Source organism: Mobula birostris, chromosome 13 (genome assembly GCF_030028105.1).
Source record: "Mobula birostris isolate sMobBir1 chromosome 13, sMobBir1.hap1, whole genome shotgun sequence".
Taxonomy (NCBI): Eukaryota; Metazoa; Chordata; class Chondrichthyes; order Myliobatiformes; family Myliobatidae; genus Mobula; species Mobula birostris.
In genome coordinates, this window is record NC_092382.1 from 34,093,344 (window position 1) to 34,113,417 (window position 20,074).

General features: G+C 44.8%; 2 protein-coding genes across 2 annotated transcripts in view; one reads left to right on the forward strand and one right to left on the reverse strand.

The window, feature by feature from the left end:
* Positions 1 to 2,376: 2,376 nt before the first annotated feature.
* On the reverse strand, positions 2,377 to 12,152 carry LOC140206712 (uncharacterized). Its single transcript, XM_072274882.1, has 2 exons — positions 12,043 to 12,152; positions 2,377 to 4,818 (listed from the first exon to the last, which is right to left on the reverse strand). Exon 2 carries the CDS (start codon positions 4,408 to 4,410, stop codon positions 3,193 to 3,195), a length of 1,218 nt encoding a protein of 405 aa, XP_072130983.1. The 5' UTR covers positions 4,411 to 4,818; positions 12,043 to 12,152; the 3' UTR covers positions 2,377 to 3,192.
* Positions 12,153 to 12,174: 22 nt separating this feature from the next.
* Positions 12,175 to 20,074, forward strand: part of LOC140206719 (uncharacterized) — a 107,611-nt gene continuing 99,711 nt past the window's right edge. The window contains exons 1-2 of the mRNA XM_072274901.1: positions 12,175 to 12,635; positions 16,629 to 18,473. Of these exons, the coding sequence (XP_072131002.1) occupies positions 16,947 to 18,473 (1,527 nt within the window). The 5' untranslated portion in view covers positions 12,175 to 12,635; positions 16,629 to 16,946. The remainder of the gene's footprint in view (positions 12,636 to 16,628; positions 18,474 to 20,074) is intronic.

Sequence of the window (20,074 nt, forward strand, 5' to 3'; positions counted from 1 at the left end):
AGGAGCCACCTTTTAGAGTAGTTAAGGAGGATTTTATTTAGTCAGAGAGCAGTGAATCTGTGGAATTCTCTGACACAGACGGCGGTGGGGGCCAAGTCTGTGGGTACATTTAAGGCAGAAGCTAGTAGTTTGCTGATCAGTCAGGGCATTACAGGAGATGTCGAGGAGACAGGTGCATGGGGTTGAGTGAGGACCGGGATCAGACATGATAGAACGGCAGAGCAGACTCGATGGGGCTGAATGGCCTAATTCTGCTCCTATGTCTTATGGTCTTATAATGCTAGTGTCTTACACAGTGAAGATTGACACAGAATACTTATTACACTCAGCCGCTATTTCTTAACTATTACTGACTCAGCAGCATCATCTTCCAGCGGTACAATATCAACTCTTGCCTCTCTTTTACTCTTTATATATCTGAACAACTTGATATCATTGGCTCACTTACCTTCATTTTTCATCTTGTCTCTCCTGTGTTTTTTTTTCAGTTGTCTCCTGTTGGTTATGTAAAAGCTTTCCAATCCTCTAACTTCCCACCATTTTCTTGCTGTATTATATGACCCCGCTTTTGTTTTTATCAGAAACAGAAGAAAATCTGTGGATGCTGGGAATCCAAGCAACACATACACAAAATGCTGGAGGAACCTAGAAGGCCAGGCAGCATATATGGGACAGAGTAAACAGTCGATGTTTCGGGCCGAGACCCTTCACCAGGACTGGGGGATAAAAGCTGAGACGTCAGATGAAGAGTGTGGGGGTGAGAGGGGTGGAAGAAGTGGAAGGTGATCGGTGAAGCTGGGAGAGGGGGAGTAGTGAAGGAAAAAACTTACGAGGATATAATTTCCTTAACGATTCTCGAAACATGATTGCTATTGCCTCCACATCTCTTCAGCCACCTCTTTCAGATCTCTGCCGTGTTCACCATCTGGTCCAGGTGATCTATTTACCTTCAGACCTTCTGTTTCCCAAGAACCTTCTCCTGACTAAAGTAACTTTACACATTCTGATCACTGACATCTGGGACTTCCATATTCCTGCCAGAGTCTTTGACAGACAAGAGTGATGTACAATACTTATTCAGTTCACCTGCCATCACCTTGCACCCCCACCCCATTACTACCTCTCCAGCATCATTTTTCAGTGGTCCGATATCCACTTCCACCTCTCTTTTACACTATATCTACCCGAAGAAAAATTTGGTATCCTCTTTAATATTACTGGCTAACTCACCTATGTATTCCATCTTTTCCTTCTTAATTATTTTAGTTGCATTCTGTTTGTTTTTAAAAGCTTCCCAATCCTCTAACTTCTGAGTAATTTTTGCTCTATGCCCTCTCTTTGGTTTTTATGTTGTTTTTGATTTCCCTTATCAGCCACGGTTTTGTCACCTTACATTTGGAATACTACTTCCTCTTTGTGATGTGTCTTTTGCATGCCACTGTATATATCCTGTGCCTTCCGAATTGCTTCCAGAAATTCCTCCCATTGCTGCTCTGTTTTCATCCCTGCCCACGTTCTTTTCAAATCTATTTTGACCATTTTTTCTCTCATGCCTCTGTAATTCTCTTTATTCCACATCGGACTTTAGCTTCTCCTTCTCTAATGTCAGGGTGAATTTGATCATATTAAGATCACTTCCCCTAAGGGTTCTTTGAACTTAAGTGACCTAATTAATTCCGCTTCATTAAAACACCCAGTCCAGAATAGCTGATCCCCAAGTGGGCTCAACCACCAACAGCTCTAAAAAAGCATCTTGTAGGCATTCTAGGAATTCCTGCTCTTGAGACCAACACCATCCTAATTCTCCTAGTCACCTGCATGACAATCCCCCAGGACTATTGTAACATTGCCCTTTTGGCACACATTTTCTATCTCTTATTGTAATTTGTGGACCACATACTTACTACTGTTTGGAGGTCTCTATACAAGTCCCATCAGGGATTTTTTATTACATTTGCTGTTCCTTAATTCTACCCACAGATGCTGCACATTCCAACTCTATGCCACGTCTTTTCACAATTCTATTTAATATTTTACCAACAGATCCACACAACACCACTACCAGCTTGTTCTTGGCTTGTTCTTTCAAGAAGCATATAAGTATCTGGGAAACGAGAGGACCTGCAGATGCTAGAAATCTAGAGAACTACACACAAAGTGCTGGAGGACCTCAGCATGTCAGGCAGAATCTATGGATGGGAATTAACATTTCAGGCCAAGACCCTTCATTGGGACTCTTGATACCCACGTGTCTGGAATATCAACAAGCAAAGAAAATAGAAAGTAGTGTGAAATTGTGAAAACCTTTGACAAAATTTAGTTCAAGGCTTAAAAAAACCCTGCCAAACAGAGCTCAATAGTTAACAAATACAACAAAGGCAATAAACACTTTCATCAATACCGACATTAGCTTTTTTATATAAAAATATCTTTGTCCCATTTCAATCAGTAAAATTTACAAAGATAAATAAGAACTTTAGAAAAGTTTAGAAAAGTCTATTTACACTCAAACCCACTTAGATTAACACTACCTTGGATAGAAGGAGGAAGAGAAATAACACACGTGAAAAAAAAAATCACAACAGTCAATAGATAAAACCTTCCCCAACACACACATGTTCCTCGACCAGTGGAGCACCTCACCACAGGTATTGTTTGTGTCATCAGTCAGACAACCGAAAGATTTTCTCTGTCAATCAGCTTCCAAATGTTGCTACTCAGTCATTCGTTGCCACGCCCCACTGCTGATTCCCTTCTCCTCGACTTCTTCAGTCTGCAGGAAGTTCAAGGGAAACCTCTTCACCCACAGAGTGGTGACTGGAACCTATCCCACAGGGAGAGTGAGAGATGAACAACAGGGGAGGGTTTAAAAGGACTGTTGTGGAACTGAATCACTGGCAGGGTCCAGCCGGCCTGAGTTGACTCTCTACTGTACACTAAATGTGTTATAAATTCACTAAGTACCATAGAGAGTGTTTAAAATAGGACTGATTTATTGGTCTCTTATCCAGAATATTAAACTCCAGTCCCATTAAAGGTGAATATGCAGCAGAAGAAACTCCTCCCATGCCCAGTGACCAGGGTGCAGAACTGGGTGTGGTGAGCAGCAGCAATAATTGCAGAGTTCAGCACTGACAGTCACGCTCGAAATTGCATTCAGCAATGGTGATGGATAAATATGCAGCATGCAGCTTATTGAAAATTTCTCCCAGTGTGACCCTGGTATTGTATTACAAGGTTAGATGACTGAGTCAATCCCTTCCCACAGTCTGAGCAGGAGAACGACCTTTCCCCAGAGTGAACTCGCTGATGTTCCTTCAGATTAGATGACTGAGTGAATCCATTCCCACAGTCTGAGGAGGTAAACGGACTGTCCCCATGGTGGACTTGCTGATGTACCTTAAGTTGAGATGACAAAGTGAATCCTTTCCCACAGTCTGAGCAGGTTAATGGCCACACCCTAGTGTGAACTGACTGGTGTGTTTGTAGCCCGGATGACTGAGTGAATCCTTTCCCACAAACTGAGCAGGTGAACGGCCTCTCTCCAGTGTGAACTCTCTGATGTACCTTCAGTTTAGATGACTGAATGAACCTCTTCCCACAGTCTGAGCAGGTGAACGGCCTCTCTCCAGTGTGAACTCTCTGATGATCCTTCAGATTAGATGACTTAGTGAATCCCTTCCCACAGTCTGAGCAGGTGAATGGCCTCTCTCCAGTGTGAACTGACTGGTGTGTCAGTAGGGAAGATGACAGAATGAATCCCTTCCCACACACTAAGCAGGTGAATGGCCTTTCCCCAGTGTGAACTCGCTGATGTACCTTCAGTTGGGATGAGCAAGTGAATCCCTTTCCACAGTCTGAGCAGGTGAACAGCCACTCCCCAGTGTGAACTCGCTGATGTACCTTCAGATGAGGTGACTGAGTGAATCCCTTCCCGCAGTCTGAGCAGGTGAATGGCCTCTCTCCAGTGTGAACTCGCTGATGTACCTTCAGTTGGGATGAGCAAGTGAATCCCTTCCCACAGTCTGAGCAGGTGAACGGCCTCTCCCCAGTGTGAACTCGCTGATGTACCTTAAGTCGAGATGACTGAGTGAATCCTTTCCCGCAGTCTGAGCAGGTGAATGGCCTCTCTCCAGTGTGAACTCGCTGATGTACCTTCAGTTCAGATGACGATCTGAATCCCTGCCCACAGTCTGCGCAGGTGAATGGCCACTCCCCAGTGTGAACTGACTTGTGTACCAGTAGGTCGGATGACCGAGTGAATCCCCTCCCGCAGTCTGAGCAAGTGAACAACCTCTCTCCAGTGTGAACTTGCTGATGTACCTTCAGTTGAGATGACCAAGTGAATCCCTTCCCACAGTCTGAGCATGTGAATGGTCGCTCCCTGGTGTGAACTCGCGGGTGAGCCATTAGGTCAGATGACTGAGCGAATTCTTCCCCAGAAATTCAGCAGATGAACAGCCTCTGCCCAGTGTGATCTGACTGGTGTGTCGACAGGTGGGAAGACCGACTGAATCCCTTCTCACACACAGAAGAGGTGAATGGCCTTGTCCCAGTGCAAACTTGCTTATGTACCTTCAGTTGAAATGACTGACTGAATTGATTCCCACTGTCTGAGCAAGATGAACGGGTTCCCCCCCGTGTAAAATGACGAGCATGTCAGTCGGTCAGATGATTGAGTGAATCCCTCCCCACATCTGAGCAGGAAGGATGATTGAGTGAATCCCTTGCTCCACTTCATAAATATCTGGACAGAGACAGCAAAACTGGCGTGTTGGGTTCAAGATTCCCATAGACAAATTCCTTGTCGTGTTTAACCTGTAAAAAGATTTACAAAATCCATCAGTGGGTGAAGGACAACATTTCAGATGAGATCACTTGAGTTGTCAAGGTGTGATCTGACATCACACTGTTACAGTGAAGTTCAACCCAAGTTGGAGACAGAAATCATCTGCTAACTGCGCACAGTGCTGGTATCTGGAATGACCATCAAATTCTCTGATGGTCTTCCTATCTCTATAAGAATGGGGCATTTCTGTCATCTCCAATCTGTGACCTGGCTCAGTTTGACTCTCTCCATTGGTATTATTCCCTGTTCTCAGTGAGCTTCATGGGTGTCTGGCCCCACAGTAATTGAAACACTCTCACACAAATAGCTGGCAGTGCATTCCACACACCCACCACTCTCTGTGTAAAAAAACTTACCACTGACATCCCCTTGGTATCTATTTCCAAGCAGCTTACAACTATGCCCCCTCGTGTTAGCCATTTCAGCCCTGGGGAAAAACCTCTAGCTATCCACACGATCAATGCCCCTTATCATCTTATACACCTGAAAAAGGCTCTAAACATAAACAAGGAAATTATACATTGCTTTGAGGATTTGTTAGAAGTATACAAAATTATGAGGGTATAGATAGGGTAAATGCAAGCAGGCTTTTTCCACTGAGGTTGGGTGGGATGACAACCAGAGGTCATGGGTAAGTGGGAAAGGTGAAAATTTAACGGGAACATGTGGAAAAGCTCTTTGTTGAAATGGTCGTGAGAGTGTGGAATGAGATGCCAGCACAAGTGGTGAATATGAGCTCGGTTTCACCATTTAAAAGAAGTTTGATAGGTACCTGGATGGTGGGGGTATGGAGGGCGATGGTCCCGGTGCAGGTAGTTGCATTAGACAGCTTAAATGTTTTTTCGGCATTGACTAACAGTCTTAGGCATTTAGAGGAACAAAATATCCAGGGCATCAATATCTCTTGAAAACCAAGGTTCCCTGCGCCAGTTACCTTTCAACTTTTAATTTGGCAGGCCCATACAAATGCTACACCCTCAAAATTTCACTTCTGAAGTCCTCCCAAATACCAAGTATTCCTTGGCCAAAAAACAGCCTATCCCAAACCACACTTGTCAGATCCTTTGATACCATCCAATTTAGAATCTCAACCTGTGATCCAGACCTCTCTTTTTCCATATTTGCTTTGAATCTCATGGCATTATGATCAATAATTTCTGTCACCAGCCCTGGATCATTTCCTAACAGCTTATTGCACATTTCTACATCGAGAATTCTACAAACTGATTAAGGGCACATTTGACAAACTCAAAACCATCTAGTCCTTTTACAGTATGGGAGTCCCAGTCAAAATATAGAAAGTTAAAATAACTTACTGAATCAACCTTTGTTTCTTGGCATGGTCTGCGAACTCTCTACAAATTTGTTCCTTTCAATCCCTCAGACTGTTGGGTGCAACCAAATCCCAATGATGGCTACAATATCATAATTCCCTGTCCTGAGCTCATCTGGCTTTCCTATGATGCTTCTTGCATTATGATATATTCAGCTCAGCACATTCATCGCACCATGCTCAGCCATTTGATTGCTGACCCTGTCTGAGGTCTGAACAACATCTGACTGGTGTCAAGAAAACAACCTCTCCCTCATTGTCACAAAAACAAAGGAGCTGATTGTGGACGACAGGAGGACTGGAGACAGGGTAACTCTTACTGACATCAATGGATCTGGGGTTGAGAGGGTGAACAGCTTTAAATTCCTCGGCATAAACATCACCGAGGATTTCACATGGCTGTGTTTTGAAAAGAGCACAGCAACACCTCTTTCACATCAGATGGTTGAAGAAGTCTGGGATTGGGCCCCAAATCCTGAGAACCTTCTAAAGGGATACAGTTGAGAGCATCCTGACTGGCTGCATCACTGCCTGGTATGGGAACTGGACTTCCCTTAATCGTAGGACCCTGCAGAGAGTGGTGCGGACAGCCCAGCGAATCTGTAAATGTGAACTTCCCACTATTCAGAACTTTTACAGAGACAGGGGTGTAAAAAGGGCCCGAAGGATATTGGGGACCCAATTCACCACAACCACAAACTGTTCCTGCTGCTACCATCCAGGAAACAGTACCACAGCAAAAGGACCAACAAGCTCCGGGACATCATCTTCCACCAGGCCATCAGTCTGATTAATTCATGCTGATACAATTGCATTTCTATGTTATATTGAATGTCCTATGAAAAAACTATTTATTATAAATGACTCTAAATTACACATTTAGACGGAGACATAACGTAAAGATTTCTACTCATCATGTATATGAAGGATGTATGTAATAAAGTCAATTGAATTCACCCTCTCCACTATCTGTTCTGTCATTCTGGCTCCCATTCCTCCTACAACTATTTTAACCACATCACCCCTCCTCCCCCCCACTAACACTAGCAAGGCTAACCACTAGGGTATTAGTCCCCTCTCGTTCTGTTCCCCTAACTAACGAATCCGCTGTCCTCTCTTTGAATTTTTTCTGCCAGGTAATCTCCCCAAAAGCTTCAAAAGTGGTCTACCTGTTGTTGTGTGGGATAGCAACAAGAGTACTCTGCAATGGCTATTTAACCTCATTCCGCTTCCTGACTCTCACCCAGTTTCCTGTGTCCTGCACCTTGGGTGCAACTCACCTCTCTTCATGTCATATTTATCACCCCCTCCAACTCCTGGATGATCCAGAATTCATTCATTTCAAGTTCCAACTCTTTAAAGTACAGGGTTACAAGCTGCAGCTGGATGCACATCTTGTAGGTGAGGGCATCAGGGACACTGGAGGTTTCCCCACCTTCCCACCAATGTCCCCTCTAATTTTTTAATGACCAGCGTATACATAAATCTTGTACCGTGCATTTTTTTACCCAGTGACAACATGTGCAGTGAATTTTATATAGAGAGGTATTCATTTTAACAGCTGGCAAATCACTGTCGATAGGAACTTTGATCTCCTCTGGGTTCGATCGAGTTCATCTGCACTCTCACACAAACTATGTAGCAGGCCTGTAACCGGTGATGAAGTATTTTCTCACCAGAGCTTTTGCACATTGTCCATCTGTGGTTTGCTTGCTAAATTACACTTTAAAAAGTCAGATTTCCAAATATCATTCCACTTCTTCCCACTTGTGAATTCTCCAGCAACTTTTGTATCACCACAATACACACAGGTAACACTAGTTTCTGTATTGGACATAAATATTTTCCCTGAATCCTCCTGAGGAATTGAGGATATATTAAAAAATCATTTCGAACCTATGTAACCTCTGGCTAAAAGAATAATTGGGACTGAACAGGAATGTTGAACTGAAGTAAACTCTGTCATCAGCAGTTAGCTATGACAGGCTCATTACCAGTTCTCTGCAGCTTGCAGAGAGACAGACTGAGAGCTGATAACATTATACATTGTACCTTCGTTAGTTGATAACATTATACATTGTACCCTCGTTTGAGTAAAGGGAGGAGGACTCACTGATAAGGACAGGAATGAACATCTGTCTGTAATTAAGTCAGGGCCTTACAAAGGGAACAACGGATAAGGACTGGATGGTACATCCTTCTGTAACTAAAACCTTATGAGCTCTCTTATCTAATTAATTAAGTTTTGCACCAACAGACATGGTGGCTGTACCAGTTCAAATAACATCTACCAACAGTAAGGTATGCGGCTTACTATGTATAAATATATGGCTGTAACCTGACTAACTCATTCCTCTTGTCAGTTGGTGGCAGTGCTTACCTGCCTTCCCTTTGACAACTGGCTCTCAAACTCCTGCAGCAGAATACACAATAAACTGTGGTGATGATAAGAAGCTGGTCTCTCAAGTTTTATTCAGATTTAACTTCAACATTCGGCGTCACAAACAGGATCCCAATATCGGGAGTGCCAAGCAGACTGTGGTGGGATATTACCTCATGAGAAAAAGCAGTAAATTTGATATGGAAAAAGAACTGTGGAAAGAAGTGGAAGTTGTTGAAAAGGGAATGGAAGGAAAAGGCAGATGTAAAGAGGAACAGTATATTATTAGCAAGTTGGAGGAATAATGCATGTGACAAACGGACAAAGGTATGTACTGCAGAAGGAATGCCAAAGGTTGGGAGAGGCTAAAACCGGAGTGTGAATGGTGGATGGGCGTTGAAAACGAGAGCAGGAAAAACAACGTAAGCAAACCAAGGCTGGCTTACATAGGAGGGAAGGGCAGGAACGTCAGTCTAAAGTTCTAACTGATAGGGAAACAAGGGATCCCGAACACATGTCTGGCATACCGACCCGTGCACCCGTGCTCCCGAACCCCAATTCTCCCAGTACTCAGATACGGTGGCGGCTCAGGTAAAACAGCGGCATCAGGGGAGGGGAGGTCCCTATACCCTGAGATCCAGAAAGGGAATACCGAGGATTATACTGAGACAGGGAGGGAAGAATTCAATAAAACCCCAGAGTTAATGGCTCCACAAAGACAATTGCCGACCCGAATGATGCCCAGTCCACGAGCAGGAGGAGGGACAGCCCTCAGTGATTCCTGTGTATGCACCCTGGAAGCCTTAAGAAATGATAATGATCATGAATCAGGCCCCACATAGAAAAGAAAGACCAGCACAGTTTGCTCAGTATGTCCGCAGTACTATACAAGTGTTCAATGTGACCCCGCAAGATTTATTCAGTCTCTGCTGCATGATTCTCTCAGCTGATGAGGGGCGGAAATAGAAGGCAGAATTGAGATACCAAACCTATCAGGAGTTACAGGCGGGAAACCATAATGAGAATGAACAGACAGACCAGATAATTCAAGCATTGGAAAGGGCTCTCCACCAACCTGTAGATATCACTAAGGTACTTTAATAAAAACCTAAGCCTGGGGAATCGGGACCAAACTATTGGGAGCAATTTGTGGCCTGCTACAGCACTTTCGCAGGAGACCAAGCCTTTAATGATGGAAACATAATTGTACACACCTGGGAAAGGAGGGAATGGTTGGTAACCTGAAACCCGTACACACATCAGACAGCTTTTTGCCAAAAAAATTCTCTCACCTCAGTTTTAAAGGGAAACATCTTTACTCTGAGACTGTGCTGTCAGATTAATATCTAATGGAAACATCCTCTCCATGTCCACTGTATCCAGGCTTTTCAGCAGTCGGTAGGTTTACTTAACCATACATCCCCCCAGCACCCCCACCGTCCCTCTGAACTCCATTGAGCACAGGCCCAGAACCATCAAATGCTCCTCATACTGTGACGGGGGTCCTGAATTACCCCTATGAACTGTGCTTTTGAAAAGAGAGATAGAGGGGTATTCAACACCAGACACCTTGTTAAAAGAGAGAGAAAGAAGGAGAGAGAGAGACAAAGACTGCTTTGAGATGATGTTATGGTTTTTCAGCAGCATGTTTACACTTTTGCAGGGACACTCTCAGCTTCTGTATTCTTACAGGGAGAAGGGAGGAGCTACTTGATAGGCAGTTGGTATTCAGTGCGGTGAGATAAATAGAAGGTCAGATGATAGACCTACAGACACAATGGTTTTGGACACTGAATGAGCTTTGTTGTGCCCATAGAAAAGGTGGGTTTTGGAGAATCGATCAGCGGCTCTTGCAGTGTGAAAAGGGTGTGACCGGTGGGGAGCTATTTGTGTGTCCAACCCTCGCGTGGGTTGATAATTCCACCACATAAGAACGGCCCCCTTTGTTGTGGTCACAGTCAGTGACTTCAAAAGGATTTCAGAAGACAACGGGAAGATCAACAGCATCAGCTCACCTGAAGACTCAAATCTCTTCCTCTCTCTCTCTCCATCACTACTCAACTCAATACCACGAACTGAACTGAACTTTACTCATCATTGTAAGATGATCTATTTACCCCTAGACTTGAAGAAGCTTGGTTTTTATATATTCCTATATATATATATATTCATTGCTAACCTGTTTGACATAGCTGCATTTATATTACTGTATTGTGTAGTTACTAATACATAATATTAGTTAATAGCAATACTGGACTTCAAAGTGTTTTCCATTTCTGCTGGATCTTTAACCCATCACGGGGTACGTGACAATACATAAAGCCGATCATTCCTGAGATTATTCTTGTAAACCTTGTCAGCAACAACTGTACTAAACACATTTCCAGGAATAACAGACAAGTTGGTACCAGGGAAAAGTTGTGCTTTCTTTACTGTTCTATTATGTCAAAATGAGCCATTTCCATTCCCAGCTTAAAACAGGTTCATTTCAGGAAATATAAACCAGTGAGTTTCATAAAAAAACTGGAATTACCAGAAACACTCAGCAGGTAAGGAACAGCTGTGGGGAGAGGAACAAACTTAATGATTCAGGTTAATAACGTTTTATCAGAATGGCCTCACACATTTTCAGTTTTTAGTGCAGATCTCCTGCATCTTGGGTTTATGTTTTATTTCCACTGCCTGATAGACAGGTGACAGTGAGGGGCAATTTCCAAACACAGTTTGAACACTGGTCTATTTTATTTCTACTGATGCAAACACAGAGCAGCCACTACCTGTGAGGATGGAGTGAGAACGCATCCTCTCCTCAGGTTACAAGCAACACACATAAAAGTTGCTGGTGAACGCAACAGGTCAGGCAGCATCTCCAGGAAGAGGTACAGTCGACGTTTCGGGCCGAGACCCTTGTCCTAACTGTACCTCTTTCTAGAGATGCTGCCTGACCTGCTGTGTTCACCAGCAACTTCTATGTGTGTTGCTTGAAATTCCAGCATCTGCAGATTTCCTCGAGTCTCTCCTCAGATCAGCAGTCATTGTTTCCAAAGGAACCCCAGAAACAAAGATCTGATCCCAGAACTCAGCGCCTCATAAACTCGGGCAGCTCGAAGCCCCGGTCCATTTGACTTGGATCAAAAACTGTGATACACCAGGACCCAGCCTCACAGAGTCAACAGCTGAATCTGCCACTCACACACCACCCCTACGGCTGGCACACCACGTGATCCTACGTCACAAAGCGGAGGGCGGGGCAGATCTGCGGTAAACAGCCTCACGTGACCGGCTGACGGGACTCCCATTTCAATTCTGTGGAAACAGACAGCCTGGGATCCTGGTTTGGATCGTTCAACGCAGATTAAGTAAAGTCGACACATTTCTGACGAGCCCAAATAACTGGGTACTAAATGAGTAACTGGCCCTCAGTTCGGGGATCACGGCCCACATCAGATCTCCTTGCTCGGGATCGGGCTCAATACTCACCGATGGGAAAGTGAAAACTTCGGCCCGCAAACAGCGATCCCGACCTTTCCCGATCCCGCTGCCGCAGATGAATCGGCTTCAGCACTGAGCGGAAAGGAAAACACCACCCATCTGGATGCAGTGAGCATGCGCGGCGTCAGTGTTACATCATCCGGAGGGTGGGGCCTCGGAAACATACGCGCAGATGCTGCCCATCCGCGGTCAAATGGAAGGGGGCAAATGGGATCACGTGACCGGTGGGGTTTCCCACCACAGGCAGAGACTCCAGTTGCCCGCCACTCTGCCTAAGAGGGTTGTACTTCGGTATTAGATACACGGAATACCAGTTTCTATTGAGTATATTGTTTATGGGAGCCGCTTTCTGTGTTAAAATAGCTGCTGAGTTTTCTATACACACAAAAAAAACTGAGGTGTGGACATGGAAGCGGTGCTTGCGGAAACTTTTAATGGTGCCCTGATTACCCATAAAGCCGGGAGTTGGAAATTTAGCCGTCGCTGAAGCACCGATCAAATGCGCAGGCGTCAGGATTGCGCTTTTCCCGAATATCACCCATGCGCGCAATACACAAAGGCCTCGGGAGGATCGGCAAGAGGTGAGAGAGAATCTCCGGGCGGGATTTTAATACCGACTTCAGGACAATTGATGTGAGATGCGGATACCGTGACCCGCAATCCCGGGACAGTCCTGCTCTCTTCCCTCTCTCTCAGCCCCACGATCAGCCCCACGGGCCCCGGGGAGCTTCCGGCTGATGAGGGAATGGGAACCGATAGATCTCTCAGACAGAGCTGAGCTTCAGCTGTCTAAGTGCAAGGATTGGGAACTCGGAGAAAGGGAACAAAATCTTTTACATCACCAGGTGAGAAAATCACCTTTGTTCTACTTCCAATCACAAACAAGAGAAAATCTGCAGATGCTGAAAATCCAAACAACACACACAAATTGTTGGAGGAACTCAGCATTAGTACTCTTTTCCATAGATGCTGCCTGCCCTGCTGAGTTCATCCAGCATTTTGTGTGTTTTGCTTGTTCTACCTCCTCTTGTTCTGGACTTTTCCACCCGTGAGAACATGTTTTGACCCACTCTGTCTGGGTACATAATGATATCAAACACCTTTGCACTGGGCAACAAGTAGCTTTCACATCACAAATGTGCCAGACTCCAATGGGACAGACTACTGCCTTCCCTTCATATTCATTGACATTGCCATCAATGAGTTTACCACTGTCAGTCACCTGGGGGAGGGTTCAGGGGAAATATTTATATACAAAACAGAAACTGGTGTTACCTGTGTGTATTGTGGTGATGCAAAAGTTGCTGGAGAATTTGCAAATGGGAAGAAATGGAGCGATATTTGAAAAAAAATGACTTTTTATAGCATCAGTTAGCAAGCAAATCACGTATGGACGGTGTTCAAATGCTCTGTTGAGAAAATTCTTCATTACCCACTACAGGCCTGCTACATAGGTTGTGTGAGAGTGCAGATGAAGTCAATCAAACCCAGAGCAGATAAAAATGATTATTGGCCATGATTTGCTAGCTGTTAAAATGAGAACCTCCATATATAACATTCAGTGTGCACATGTTGTGTCACCAGTTTAAGGAGTTGGAGCTGGGAATGAATGAATTCTGCATTAATCAGCAGTCGGAGGGGTGATTGATATGACATTGAACAGAGGTGAGTTACACCCAAGGTGTAGGACACATGAAACTGGGTGAGAGTCAGGAAGGGGAATGAGGTTAAATAGCCATCGCAGAGTACAGTACTCTTGTGGCCATCCCCCACAACAACAGGTAGACCATAGAAAGGGTGCAGAGGAAATTTACAAGGACTTTGTGTCGATTAGGGAGCATGGTTTATGAGAATAAGTTGAGTGATCTCGGCCTTTTATCCTTGGAGCGATGGAGGATGAGAGGTGACCTGATAGAGGTGTACGAGATAATGAGAGGCATTGATCATGTGGATAATCAGATGCTTTTTCCCAGTGCTGAAATGGCAAGCATGAGAGGGCATAGTTCTAAGGTGCTTGGAAGTGGGTATAGAGGAGACATCAGGGGTAAGTTTTTTTTTTAATGCAGAGAGTGGTGAGTGCATGGAATGGGCTGCTGGCGGTGGTGGTGGAGGCAGAAACAATAGGGTCTTTTAAGAGACTCCTGGATGGCTACATGGAGCTTAGAAAAATAGAGGGCTATGGGGAAGCCCAGGTAGTCCTAAGCCAGGGTCATGATCGGCACAGCTTTGTGGGCAGAAGGGCCTGTATTGTGCTGTAGGTTTTCTGTGGTCTCTGTTCTACCACTTTAGAAACTGTTGGAGGAGGTGGGGGGGGGGGGGGGGTTACCTGGCAGAGGAAAGTCAAAGGGGTGATGTGGGTTCAGTAGTTAGGGTACCAGAACTAGAAGGGGACTAATGTCGTAGTGGTAAGGCTTGCTGGTGCTAGTGTGGTGGAGACAGGCTGGGTTAAACTGAAGTTGTAGTGGGAATTGGAGCCAGAATGACAGAACAGATAGTGGAGAGGGTGAATTGAATTGAATTGACTTTATTACTTACATCCTTCACATACATGAGGAGTAAAAATCTTTATGTCACATCTCCGTCTGAATGTGCAACATGCAATTTTTAGTAAGTTATAATAGAACACGACAGTCACTATAACTTAGAAATGCAATTGTATCAGCATGAATTAAGCAGTCTGATGGCCTGGTGGAAGAAGCTGTCCCGGATCCTGTTGGTTCTGGCTTTAATGCTGCGGTACTGTTTCCCAGATGGTAGCAGCTGGAACAGTTTGTGGTTGGGGTGACTCGGGTCCCCAATGATCCTTCGGGCCCTTTTTACACTCCTGTCTTTGTAAATTTCCTGAATCATGGGAAGTTCACAACTGCAGATGTGCTGGGCTGTACACACCACTCTACAAAGTCTGTGATTGAGGGAAGTACAGTTCCCATGCCAGTCAGGATGCTCTCAATTGTGTCCCTGCAGAAAGTTCTTCGGATTTGGGGCTGCATTTCAAACTTCTTACAACCGTCTGAGGTGAAAGAGGCACTGTTGTACAGACCACATGAGATCCTCTGTGATGTGTCTGACGAGGAACTTAAAGCTGTTCACCCTCTCAACCCCAGATCCATTGGTGCAAATATGGGTTAGCCTGTCTCCATTCTTCCTGCAGTCCACAATCAGCTCCTTTGTTTTTGTGACAATGAGAGAGAGAGGTTGTTTTCTTGACACCAGAGACCTCAGGGCATGGAATGTGATATTGTAGCTATTGCTGGGACTTGTTTGCACCCAACAATCTGAGGAATTCAGAGAAATAAATTTGTGGAGAGATCACAGACTATGCCAAGAAAGAATGCTTCATATAGTGAGCGATTTTAAATTCCCAAAGATTACTGGGGCTCCCGTATATAAAAGGACTGGATGGGTAGAGTTTGTCAAATGTGCCCGAAGTCAGCACGTAGAACTCCCGACATAGAAGTGTGCAATAAGCTATTAGAAAATAATCCAGGGCTAGTAACAGAAATTAGTGTATCGGAACACTTTGTATGTAGTGATCATAATGTCATGAGATTCCAAGTTAATATAGAAAAAGTGAGGACTGAACCATGGGTTCAATTCTCAATTGGAGAATGGTCAATTTTGATGGTATCAGAAAGGATCTGACAAGTGTGGATTGGCACAGGCTGTTTTCTGACAAGGGAGTACTTGGTAAGTGGGAGGCCTTCAGAAGTGAAGTTTTGAGGGTTAGGGTTTGTATGTGCCTGTCAAAGTAAAAGTTGAAAGGTAGCTGGTGCAGGGAACCTTGGTTTTCAAGAGATATCGAGGCCCCAGATATTTTGTTCCTCTAAATGCCTCAGACTGTTGGGTGCTACAAAGACGCATTAATGACTACAATAATCATAATTCCACGCCCTGAGATCATCTGACATTTTTTTTTAGTCAGCTTCTGTTGCTTTCTAAAAGCTTCCTAGCAGTTTTTGCTCTTTTGTTTGGCCTCTCTTTGGTTCTTATGTTGGCTTAGGCTTCTCATTTTAGCCTCGGTTATGTCCTCCTGCCTTTACAATGCTTCCACTTCTTTGGGATGTATCAATCACTCAGCTCCTGAATTGCTCCCAGAAACTCCAGCCATTGCTGCTCCATTGTCACTCCTACCGTTTCCCTTCCAAACAAGTTTGGCCAGCTTCTCTGCCACAGAAACATGGAGAATGTCAATACAGAACCATGCCCACTCTGGACGATCAGAACGGTAATCTATATGAGGAGACAAAATAGATGGGGGAGATTTAAAATTTTTTTTTTGCATCTCTATTTTTCAGGAGTTGGACACAGAGTCTATAGAAGTGAGGCAAAGCAGCATCAACTTCATGGACCCTGTACAGATTACACAGGTGGAGGTGTTTCCTGTCTTAAGGCAAATTACCGTGGATAAATCCCCAGGGCCTGACAAGTTGTTCCCTGGGACCCTGCGGAAGACAAGTGCAGAAATCGTCAGGGCCCAAGCACAGTGTGATGTCAGATCACATCTTGGTGACTAAAGTGATCTCATCTGAAATGTTGCCTTCACCCACTGATGTATTTTGTAAATCTTTTCACAGGTTAAGAACGGCAAGGAATTTGTCTCCCAGAATCTCAGAGACAACACACCAGTGTTGCCCTTCTTGTCCATTAAGAAGTGGATCGAGGGATTCACTCAATCATCCTTCCTGCTCACACTGTTGGAATGGATTCACTCGGTCATCTGAACTGAAAGTCCATCAGCAATTCCACACTGGGACACGGCCACTCACTGTTCTGTATGTGGGAAGGGAATTAGTCAGTCATCCCACCTGCGGACACATCAGTCAGTTCACACTGGGCAGAGGCTGGCCACCTGCTGAATTTGTGGGGAAGGATTCACTCGATCATCTGACCTAATGGCTCATCAGCGAATTCACACCGGGGAACGGCTATTCACCTGCTCGGACTGTGGGAAGGGATTCACTCGCTCATCAAACCTACTAGCTCACCAAACAGTTCACACTGGGGAGAGGCCGTTCACCTGCTCAGAATGTGGGAAGGGATTCGCTCGCTCATCCAACCTGCAGGCACACCAGGCAGTTCACACAGCGGAGAGGCCGTTTACCTGCTCAGACTGTGGGAAAGGATTTATTCTGTCATCTCAACTGAAGGTACATCAGCGAGTTCACACTGGGGAGAGGCCATTCACCTGCTCAGACTGTGGGAAGGGATTCATTCTGTCATCTCAACTGAAGGTGCATCGGCAAATTCACACTGCGGACAGACTGTTCACCTGCTCAGACTGTGGGAAGGGATTCACTCGGTCATGTCAACTGAAGGTACATCAGCGCATTCACACTGGGGAGAAGCCTTTCACCTGCTCAGAGTGTGGGAAAGGATTCACTCAGTCATCCCACCTACAGGCACACCAGTCAGTTCACACTGGGAAATGGCCATACACCTGCTCAGACTGTGGGAAAGGATTCACTAGGTCATCTGGCCTAAAGACACACCAATCAGTTCACACTGGAGTGTGGCCATTCACCTGCTCAGAATGTGGGAAGGGATTCTCTCAATCATCCAACCTTCTGGCTCACCAGTCAGTTCACACCAGGGAGAGGCCGTTTACCTGCTCAGACTGTGGGATGGGATTCACTTCATCATCTAACCTACTGAGACACCAGTCAGTTCACACTGGGGAGAGGCCGTTCACCTGCTCGGATTGTGGGAAGACATTCACTCAGTTATCCAGCCTACAGACACACCAGACAGCCCACACTGGAAAGAAGCCATTCACCTGCTCAGACTGTGGAAGAGGATTCACTCACTCATCCACCCTACGGAGACACCAGTCAGTTCACACAGGGGAGTGGCCATTCACCTGCTCAGACTGTGGGAAGGGATTCATTGGGAGATTTCAACTGAAGGTTCATCGAAGAGTTCACACTGGGGAGAGGCCATTCACCTGCTCAGACTGTGGGAAGGGATTCACACAGTTAGCTAGCCTACAAGCACATCAGTCAGTTCACTCTGGGGAGAAGCCATTTACCTGCTCGGATTGTGGGAAGAGATTCACTCAGTCATCTCAACTGAAGGCACATCAGCAAGTTCACACTGGGGAGAGGCTGTTCACCTGCTCAGACTGTGGGAAGGGATTCACTTTGTCATCTCACCTGCTGACACATCAGTCAGTTCACACTGGGGAGAGGCTGTTCACCTGCTCAGACTGTGGGAAGGGATTCACTTTGTCATCTCACCTGCTGACACATCAGTCAGTTCACACTGGGGAGAGGCTGTTCACCTGCTCAGACTGTGGGAAGGGATTCACCCGGTCATTTCAACTGAAGGTACATCAGAGAGTTCACACTGGGGAGAGGCCATTCACCTGTTCGTTGTGTGGGAAGGGATTCACACAGTTAGCTAGCCTACAAGCACACCAGTCAGTTCACACTGGGGAGAAGCCATTTACCTGCTTAGACTGTGGGAAAGGATTCACTCAATCATGCCACCTGAAGCTACATCAGCGAGTTCACACTGGGGAGAGGACATTCATCTGCTCAGTGTGTGGGAAGGGATTCACTCGGTCATCCGACCTATTGGCACACCAGGCAGTACACATTGGAAAGAGGCCATTCACCTGCTCAGACTGAAGGAAGGGTTTCACCCATCTATTTGGTCTAAGGGACACCAGTAAGTTCACACAGCGGAGATGCTGTTCACCTGCTGTGACTGTGGAAGGTGTTCAGTCATGTATGTAACTTTATGACACACTACTGTAGTCAGAAAAGTTTTAAGTTTATGAATTCTGCAATTATTGCTGCTGCTCACCACACCCAGTTCTGCACCCTGGTCACTGGGCATGGGAGAAGTTTCTTCTACTGCACATTCACCTTTAATGGGACTGGAGTTTAATATTCTGGATCTGTGACAAATAAATCAGTTCTGTTTTAAACTCTGTCTCCGGTACTTAGTGAAACAACACCATAAGATACCACGTAACGTGTGTTCTATTGCTGCTGATACTTTTACTGGGTTGCGTGTACGTGACACTGGGAAGAGTTCTCCAACTCTCAGTCAGGTGCTCCATGCTTCCTTGTCACTATCTTGTCTGCTCAGATGGTTGGGATGTCTCCCATGAAGGGTCATACTCATTCGACTGGTTAATGTTTTCTTCCATTGTGATGATTCATTTCTCTGAGTTGTCCTCTCATTGAAGTTTTCTGGTCTGTATTTCTTATCACGATTGCATAGACACACCTGGAGTGCTGAATCCTGTTCATTTTTGATGAAAGTGTATACTTAGAAGTTTTATCTGACTGTTGTGTGATTTTTTTTTTCATGTGTGTTACTTCTCTTCCTCCTGTCCAAGGTAATGTTAATCTAAGTGGGTTTGAGTGTCAATGGTCTATTCTAAACTTTTCTAAAGTTCTTATTTATCTTTGTAAATTTGACTGATTGAAATGGGACCAAGATATTTTTTTTATTTCAAAAAAAAGTCAATTGATGAAGATGTTTATTGCCTTTGTTGAATTTGTTAACTATTGAGCTCTGTTTGGCAGTTTTTTAAAAAACTTTGAACTAAATTTTCTTAAAGGTTTTCCCTATTTTGCACTACTTTCTATTTTCTTTGCTTGTTGATATTCCAGATATGTGGGTGTCAAGAGTCCCAATGAAGGGTCTTGGCCCGAAATGTTGATTCCCATCCATAGATGCTGCCTGACATGCTGAGCTCCTCCAGCACTTTGTGTGTAGTTCTCTGGATTTCTAGCATCTGCAGGTCCTCGTGTTTCCCAGATACTTGTATGTTTCTTAAAAGAACAAGCTGGTAGTGGGGTTGTGTGGCTCTATTGGTAAAATATTAAACAAAATCATTAGAAAGAAGTGGCATAGGGTTGGAAGGTGTAGAATCTGTGGGTAGATTTAAGGAGCAGCAAATGTAAATAAATAAATAAATAAATAAATAAATAAATAAATAAATCTTGATGGGAATTGTATGGAGACCCCCAAACAGTAGTAAATATGTGGTCCACAAAATAAAATGGGA